Source organism: Mesoplodon mirus, assembly GCF_964341445.2.
Source record: "Mesoplodon mirus genome assembly, chromosome: 2".
NCBI lineage: Eukaryota > Metazoa > Chordata > Mammalia > Artiodactyla > Ziphiidae > Mesoplodon > Mesoplodon mirus.
Genome location: NC_138977.1, coordinates 123,844,539 through 123,853,606, shown reverse-complemented (window position 1 = coordinate 123,853,606; position 9,068 = coordinate 123,844,539). Strand labels below are relative to the sequence as shown.

General features: G+C 65.8%; 1 protein-coding gene across 1 annotated transcript; it reads left to right on the top strand.

The window, feature by feature from the left end:
* Nucleotides 1-4,023: 4,023 nt before the first annotated feature.
* On the top strand, nucleotides 4,024-7,553 carry NKX1-1 (NK1 homeobox 1; the record flags this gene model as incomplete). Its single annotated transcript, XM_082636394.1, has 2 exons — nucleotides 4,024-4,474; nucleotides 6,700-7,553. 2 exons carry the CDS (start codon nucleotides 4,024-4,026, stop codon nucleotides 7,551-7,553), a joined length of 1,305 nt encoding a protein of 434 aa, XP_082492520.1.
* Between the last annotated feature and the right edge of the window lie 1,515 nt (nucleotides 7,554-9,068).

The window sequence follows — 9,068 nt, the reverse complement described above, 5'->3', positions numbered from 1 at the left end:
CCCTTTCACTTGCCAAACTCCAGGTGAGAAAGCGGTTGTGTGGGTCATTTGGGGGTGGAGAGGCAGGAGGAGGGAGCATGGGGGCTTCTGTCTCCAGGCTCTGCCTCCACCTTCTGCCCCCTCCCACACGTGCACAGGACAGCAGCCCATTCAGAGAGAGCACAGCGTTAGCCGCGGGACCCAGGCGGACTGGAGGAGCCGAAGCATTAATTTGCAGAGGGGATGGTAACCCCTGCCCTGCATATTTCACAGCGATGTTGAGAGGACCCTGGGCGGTCTGGAGTGGGGTGAGCTTTGCATGAATCAAACTTCAAATTGGGCGTTACTTATCCATGCGCCCTGAGGACACCTAAGCACTGCTGCCCTTCCAGGTGCAAGACGAGAAGGGAGGCCCCTCACCCCACCACCATGTACAATGAAGGCTGTAATCTTGTCACCCTTCGACCTTCGAGCTGAGGATATGGGGACCTTAGAGGTCATATGGAATCCAACCCCCATAATTCACAGATGAAAAATTGAGGAGGAGGTTCACAAACACATGGTGAGTTAATGGCAGAGATGGTGGGTCTCCCTCCTGCTCCAAAACCTCCCAAAACTCCGTTGCTGAGGAGAGGATACTGACGACGGGTTGAAAAGATTGAGTGCTCCGCTCTCCCCCTTCCCTCCCCTTCCAACACCTCCCTTCCCTCCCCTCTTCTGCATAGTCTCAGCCCCCACTCACTCATGTTCCCGGGTCCACTTTGAAGGCCTTTTATCACCAGTCTCTCCCCAGATTTCTACCCTTGTCCATGTCGGTTCCTGCATTGACACCCTCCCCCCGCCAGCCCGCCAATGACCCCATCTGGCCCTGACCGATGTGCAGTGTGTGTGGGCTTAGCAGCGAAGGCAGCTTCCTGTCCACTGGGTGGGTGGAGGCATCCCCAACTTAAGCACTGATTTCACCTGTCATTGCCCACCTGGGGCCCCACAAGTGAAGCTGGTGGCTTGGAGATAACCTGATATGGCAGATGGGCAGAGATTGCACAAATGACGGTCTAATTGACAATCAATTGTGATTAGGAGCAAAAGGACGTCTTTATAGACCCAGATGCTCTAGGTTGAAGTCGGGGAGATGGGAGGTTGTTTCCAGGTATCTGGGAGAGGAGGAGGGGTGTGTGCCTCTCCACGACAGGTTGCTCCTTAGAGATGGGGGAGAGGTGGGGCAGTAGAGGATGCCACAATCTTCCTGACCCTTGTCCATGCACAGCAGCCCCCCTCCCTATGGGAAAGCGCCCTGAGGTCTCCTGTGTAGCTCTGGAGGTCCCCCTAACACCCCACTGCCCTGCCCCTGCTCCAGACTGCAGACTGCAGACTTTGCAATTCACTCCCTGCCTGCCAAGCTCCCAGTAGAATGTTTAGGGGCAGGGAAGAAAGGGGAGGGAAGGACCTCCAAACTCCAGGACAGGCACAGTGCTTTCATCCAAGTAGCACTCAGCCCTGGATCAGCCCACACCTCTCGGCAGGGAGAGCACTTTGCTATGCTGAGTGTGGGCATGTGCTTTGAAGAGGAGCACAGTGTGGTTGTATATTACAGTATAGTATTCCATTATGCTTATTACATATCGTACTTAACATTGTATTCTACTTACTATGCTTTAGTGGTAATCACCATACATTATACTACATCCACATTATATAAAACATCATTTTATGTGTGTTTGTGTTCATGTTGAATGAAAGTTGTACCAAGAGAGCTCACGTTTCTCTTCCTCACGTGTGCGTATAACGGGGGTGAAAGCAGACCCCTGCCCGCCCCCTGCCCACCCAGCAAGGTGTGGCAGTTTGGACTGCTGTATTTGTGCCTCGCCTGGTGACCTGCGGAGGGACAGGCATGGAGTTTGAGCATGCCTTTGAGGAGCTTGTGACACTATGTCACACTGAGACTCAGCCACCCAGAGCCAGGTCAGGGCCCAGCCCTTGGGACTTGGCCCCTTAGGATGCCTAGTAGCCGTGCCTCATGGGGGATCAGGCAGCAGCTCAGGGGACAGGGGACCTTGTGTGCCCCTCCTCCAAGACCAGCCCCGAGCTGGTGGGTGCATTTATGAGCCACAAGCTCCACACGGTGTGCCCGGGTGCTCATGAATGGATTTGCGCTCGTGTGTGGCACGTGCTGGAGAATGCGTGTTTGTGTGAGTGCGTGTGAATGCGTGTGCACATCTATATTCAAACTTTGCTGGGGGAGGGGTGGAGAGAGCCTAAGAGTCCCTCCAGGAAGGTGGGGGTGGGAAGGAGATAATTACCTCTCTGTGATGAGAGATTATCCACCCTCCTTCCCCCAGAGGTGATTTATAATTTAAAGATAAAGAATAATCAAGTCCTGGCAAGGAAGGACACAGTGTTGTGGGTCTGATTAGAATCTCGGGACCGACCAGCACGTGGTGGTGGGGAACCGGCTGGGGGAGGGGAGGTCTTGCCTGCCCCCCCCTGCCGCCCCCTCCCCCCCCCCCGTCTCCTCGAGGCTAAGCATGTCCGAGCTTGGCCCAAATTACAGCCAATCGGTCCCCCATTATTTCTCCCAACTTTTAATTTCTGCTTCCAAAGGATCATTGCCCGCGGTAATTGCAAAGGACCCGTCCTTGTGCGCAGAGCAGGCTCCGGGGACCACAGTGTGAGGCGGCGCACACCGCTCGTGCACACGCCCGCGCGCACACAGCCGCACACCCTGAAGACACTCGCACGCGCACTCCCACTGCCGGCTCCCGCCTGGGTCCCGCGGTCGGCCGGTGTGCCCGTTGGCGGGCGCAGTGCAGAGGGAACAGCGGCGGTTCCGCCCTCGGACGGCAGCCGGTCCCTCCACCCCGAGGGCCAGGGCCCTGGGGTGCAAACCTCGCCGCTGTAGACAAATGTACACACATAAAGATCCGGACCGAAGGACTTATTTCTCCGGGCGTGGGAAGGGGGAGTTTGCTGCGACGTTTCTCCTTCCTTGAGGCTATCGATTTCTGTGTAGGCCTCCTGCCGTCTGTACGATTTTTTCGGTCCCCATTTGGGGGGGGGCGGGGACGGGAGGGCCCTCCAGCCGTCCCCATTTTCGATTCCACGTCTAATGAGCGACCCTGGGGGCCGCCGGCCCCGCCCCCGGCGGGGACTCGAGGCCAGGCCCTAATTTGACGACGCGAAGGGGCCGGGGCGGGAGGGGACAGAGGGCCGGAGACCCTGAGCGAGGGAGACCCCGAGACACGAGAGGAGACCTCGAGCGGAGCGACGGAGAGAGGCAGGACCGAGGTCCACGGAACGCCTGGGAGGGGGCTTACGACGCGGCGAAGACCCCGAGAGTCGGCCCGCGAGGACCCCACTCCTCGCCCCAGCCGCCGAGGGGCGCCGAAGCCTCGGGAGCCGCCAGGGCGCCAGGGCCCCGAGCGCCGGGAGCCGGGGGAAAGGCCGGCCGGCCGCCGGGATGCCCCAGCCAACTCTTAAGTCGCGCCCGGGGACCTCCGCGGCCCGTCCGCAGACGGATCCCGCAATTATTTAAAAGCCGGGGCTGTCCCCTCCCCCTCCGCCCAGGAGGCCGGCGCGCCGTTTCCGGACCAGCGGAGGCGCAGCGGCACGCCGCGAACCGCGACAGCTGCTCGCGGACCGCACTCCGGCTCCGGGCTGTGGGTCTGTCGGTCGGGCCCGGGGCGCAGTCCGTGTGTCCCGCGCGGGACCCGCCTCCTCCGCCCGGGACCCTTCTCAGCCAATTAGGCGCGCGCGCTAACGAGGGCGGCGGAGCCCGCGGCAGCCTGCGGGCGCACGTGTGTGCAGCGAGTGGGCGCGTGGGCGCCGCCGGCGGGGCCGCCATAAATGAGCGGGCCGGGCGCGGCGGGCTCCTGAGCCGGCGGCGGCGGCGCCAGGCAGCACCGGCCGAGCGCGGGGCGGCACGGGGAGCGAGCCGAGCCGCGGCCGCGGCCGCCGGCGCGAGACCGTGCAGCGGCGCCTGGGCCGCCGGGGATGGGAGCCCAGTAGCCGGAGGGGCCCGAGCGGCCGGAGCGGCGGGAGGCCGGCATGAGCGCGAGCGGCCCGGCGGCTACCGGGGACGGCCCCGCGCTGCCGCCGCCGCCCGGGCCCAGTCCGGGGTCCGCACCGCCCGCGCCCGCCGCCGCCGCCCGGGACGCCATGGACGGGCGCGCTGAGGTGCCCGCCTTCCCGCGGGCCGGAGCCCCGCCGCTCGCCGCCAGCGACACGGTGCCCGCGGCGCCCGAGGGGGCTGGGGCGGCCCGGCCCGGCCCGCCGCCGCGCCCCACCTCCTTCTCGGTGCTGGACATCCTGGACCCCAACAAGTTCAACAGCAGAAGACGCCGCTGTGTGCTGCTGAGCCCCGTGGCGCCCGCGGCGTGCGCCCCGTGCGCCCCGGCCCCCGCCGCCCCGGGACGCCCGCCGCGCTCGGAGGAGCTGGAGCGCCGTGCCCTCGCCGCCGCCGGAGGAGCTGGAGCCGGTACCGGAGCTGAGCCGCCGCGTAAGTAGGGCACGGCCGGCGCCGGGTCGCGGGGGTAGAGGAACGGGCCGCATCTACGCGTTTGCGCTCCCGGGACCCCTCGGCGAACCTGACCGGCCCGGCGCCAAGGCTCGGTGGAAAGTTCGCAGCGCGCGGGGCCCGCACCAGCCCACCCGCCGCCTGCGTCCGGCCCGGACTCCAGGGCCCGCACCGCCCGGTGCCTCCCGGGATGCCTCCCCCAGGCCGGGCCCAGGGTTACGGACTGCATGGCCGGCCCAGGTTTGGCCACCGCGCACCCCCGGCATTGGAGGGCAGTAGGTGGCAGAGGAGGGGGAGTCGTGCGCGACGGCTAGCCCGTGACCTCCCCACTCCCACCGCAGCCTCCGGAGACCTCCCTCCCTCCATTCTTTTATTTCCTTTTTTTTTCCGTTCTCTGTCTCTCTTTTTTTTTTTTTTTGGACAAATCAGACTAATTGTGACAAAACACTGGTTATCTCTGGAAAAACAATTAAATCCCTTCGATTACAGTTAAGGGGAAATGTGCTTAGCGGCGGAAAGCGGCCGGTAATGGGGCGGCCCGCAACCCCGGCCTGGTCGATATCCCATTACGGCTGCATGCATATCTCATTCAAGCACCTTGCAAACTCCCCCCGAACATCTAAATTATAGGGTCAAAATTCGGATAATTACTCGATTAAAACCTATTACACTTATTAGGGGCCGCTATTGATCGAGAATTGCATTCGACCGGCTCCTGATTGCTTTTGGTGCCCCCTCCACCGGCCCTCCTCCCTCCAACGTCCTGGGCCCTCTGCCCCGCGGGGAGAGGCACGCAGGGCCGGCAGGGCTCGGGTGGGCCTTTTCAGGCGAGGGGCCTCCCAGCACCTGCACTGGGCTTCCTCCCGGTTGGGCGGATATGAAGGAGGAACAATCTCGGGAAGGCTGGAGGGGAGCCCCTCAGGCTTTCGGCCTGGCCAGGGTTCTGGGAGTTTCCACTCGGAGCCTTCATCAAATGGGGAAGACATCCCAGTCGGAAGGCCCAGTTTCTTGGTAGTTCAGGGAGGGAGCTGGGTCAGGGCCCCTACTTCCTCAGCCCACCCCAGGACAGAGCAGGAGCTGGATGGCAAAGTGCTGTCAGGGTCACCTGGGGGACCGTCTCTCCTCCTGCTAAGGGGTATGGGTGGGGGCCAGGATATCTGCTCTGCCGGCCTCCGCGCAGCCCGTGGTCACCCTGGAGGAATCTTCCAGGACTGAATTTGTCCCTTATTCTCCAGTTCTCCGTGCCAACCTGACCGGGGCCTGGTGCCCGACGGGGCGGCATGGTGTTGGGCGCCTGCCCTGGCTTCTCTCCTGGTTGTATGACCACCTGTGGGAGCAGGGGCTGCATACAAACACCCCTCCCCTCCCCGCCACCCCTGCCAGGCCCTGACTGGGACAGATGCTTTCTTCCAAATTTCTGAGATTCAGATTGCAGCCGCCGCACGGGCCTCTGCTTGGAGGGTCCGGAGCTGCTGCTCAGACTTGACCTAGTGGGGACTCCCATCCAGGCTGGTCTCAGCACTGACTGCTCTAGACCCCCACTGCCCAGGCCAGGCCCTCCTGGTCGGGACCAGCCTGGACCTGCTGGGGTCTCAGCCGAGGGGCCAAGGGTGGCCAAGTTCCAGGGCCACAAGTCTTGAGGTAGGGATGGATCCAGGGCAACTTTTTTGGTCCCCGGAAATCGCCTCCCCACAGCGGGCTCCAACCTCACCCCAGGACTCTGGCCCGGCCCACTCTTAAATGCCCAGTAATTGGCTGGCTCTGTTGGAGCCTTGTAATTGGAGGGTAATGTACGCTGAAATAAATTAAATGGCCGTTAACTAGTTTGTACATTACGCAAAATGAGTTTAATTAAGTTTGTATCTGCCCCATGGATCGATGGGATCTTTCCCTCCGCCGTAAGCCATGCGGCCCCGTCCTGCCCTGCTGGGGCAAAGGCGCAGGGCTCGGGAGATGGCGGGAAGGGGGGCCTCTGGCGAGAAGGAATGCACAGGGGACGGAGAGAGAAAGCGCGGGAGGGTGAGAAGGAAAGCAGGGGAGAGGGCAGGGAAACGAATGCGCTAAGGGGAAAGGGAGGCAAGAAGAGAAGCAACGCAACAGGAAAAGGGATTCGTTAAGGGGAGCAGGGCGCCGGAGGGGCGAGCAGAAGGGAGGGCGCCGGGTCCTAACTGTGCTGTCCTCCCTCCCCGCCCCGTCCCTGCCCGCAGACGCTGGCGACCCCTGCAAGGCGGACGAGGCCGAGGCCAACGGCTACAGCAGCGGCGGTGGCCGCAGCCCGAGCGCGGACAGCGGGGACGAGGCGCCCGACGACGAGGACGAGGACGAGGCGCCCGAGGCGGGGGCGGCGCACGGCGCGGAGGCGCGGGGAGGCGGCAGCGGCCTCGGGGCCCGCGGGTCGGGCTGCCAGGGCGAGGCCGAGGCGCCCCCAGGCGCTGTCGATGAGGCCGCTGTCCCCGGCCCCCGTGGGAATTCTCCGGGAGCCCCGGGCCCGCCGGGAGCCTCTGCGGCGCCCGGGGACGCGGGGACGACCCCGCAGGGCGCGGCGACGGCGACGAAGCCCAAGCGGAAGCGCACGGGCTCCGACTCCAAGTCCGGGAAGCCGCGGCGCGCGCGCACCGCCTTCACCTACGAGCAGCTCGTGGCGCTGGAGAACAAGTTCAAGGCGACGCGCTACCTGTCGGTGTGCGAGCGCCTCAACCTGGCGCTGTCGTTGAGCCTCACCGAGACGCAGGTGAAGATCTGGTTCCAGAACCGCCGCACCAAGTGGAAGAAGCAGAACCCGGGCGCCGATACCAGTGCGCCGACCGGCGGCGGAGGGGCACCGGGGCCGGGCTCCGGGCCGGGCGCGGGGCTGCCCGGTGGCCTCAGCCCGCTCAGCCCGTCGCCGCCCATGGGCGCGCCGATCGCCATGCACGGCCCGGCCGGGTACCCGGCGCACGGCCCCGGCGGCCTGGTGTGCGCCGCGCAGCTGCCCTTCCTGTCGAGCCCGGCGGTGCTGTCGCCCTTCGTGCTGGGCTCGCAGACCTACGGCGCTCCCGCCTTCTACGCGCCGCACCTCTGAGCACGGCCTCGGGACAGGACGGGACGCCGGGCGGGGCAGCCCCACGCGGCCCTCGCGCCCCTGAGGCCGCGCCCAGGACCCGAGGGCGCCCGCCGGTCGGCCCTTTTGTAAGGCTGCGGTCGCTGACTCTGTATATAGCCGAATGCTACAGAAGAGTTTTAAGTTTATAAACTACTGTCCGCGCGCGTCGGGGCCGAGCCCGGCCCTCTGGGAAGCACTTTGCCGAACTCAATCAATAAACCGCAGGAGGCCGCGCCCAAGCCCCTCAGGCTCCCGCGTCGCCCGCGCCCCGTCGTCCTCGCCGCCCTTCGGTGGGGATTTCGGCGTGACCGAGGCGCTCCGGGGTGCTCGGCCCGGCGCGGGCCTTGGGCCCCAGTTTCCCCGCCGCCCGGCGTCCCGTGGCCAAGCTCGCCCCATCCTGCGTCGCCCGGGTACCCCCACGCGCTTGGGAACAGGCGCGCGGCCTCGGTGCTGTGTGCGCTGAGGCTCCGGTCCAGGAGTCCCGGGTCCCTGCTCTTTCCCTTCCCCTTCCCCCTTCTCCGCCCGGGGCGCTTGGGGGTGAGGGAAGCCCAGCGGGACAGTGCCCGCGCGGTGGAGCCTGAGGGCAGCGCTCGCGCTGGGCGCCGACCCTGCCCCCGCCCCAATGCGCATCCACGCGGCCTTCCCCGAGCACCAGGCCGGCCCAAGGAGGAGGGGGCTCCAGCCGCTTCCCAATGGAGGAAAGCTGGGGCTGGCCGGGATGGAGCAACCTGCCCAACGGCGCCTGAGCCGGACCCCGAGCCCGGCCCGCGGGAGTCCGGCACGGCCACCTCTCCTCCAACAGCCTGCAGCCCGGCCCTGGCCGCGGTCCCCACGCGGGCTCCTGGAGCCCTGGGGAGCGAGGGGAGGCAAGAGGCGGCGGCGCCTGGGCCGGGTGGCCGACTCGAGGCGAGAGCAGAGGCTCGGGGACGCGGGCACTGCCGCGCGGTGAGGGGGTCCCCGCCGCAGCCCCGTCGGCACTCAAGGTGGGTGTCCACTGTCGCTGGACGCCAGCGAGGTGAAGCCGTGCGCCTGCCCCGCCCCGTGGCTGCTCCGCGGCCGAGCCCTGCGCCCGCAGAGGGGACATCCCGCTCCGTGTGCGACTAGCGAACTCTCAGAGGGACTCTTCCCTGCGCTGTTCAGCCCATCACCCACCACCGTGGGCAGGGTTGGGGAGAAGGACGACACTGCGGCGTGTGAGTGACAGCCACCGCCGTCCAGGCCCAAGTCCGGGAAGCGGCGGCGCGCACGCACCGCCTTCACCTACGAGAGGGCGCCCCCCGTTGTCCTCTCCATCACCAGTGGGCAAAGGGTGGGGGAGAAGCAGCCCCCGACCACCGCGCAGCGGGGAGGGGCGGAGGCAGCTGGAACCGCCCTGCCCACTGCTGCAGCCCCCGCCGCCTGGGCCTCTGGCCTCCCGCAGGCGGCTCCACCCCTGCCTCAGACCCGAGTCCCCCCGCCCCCCCCATGCAACACTCCGCCTCTGCCCTCCCCGTC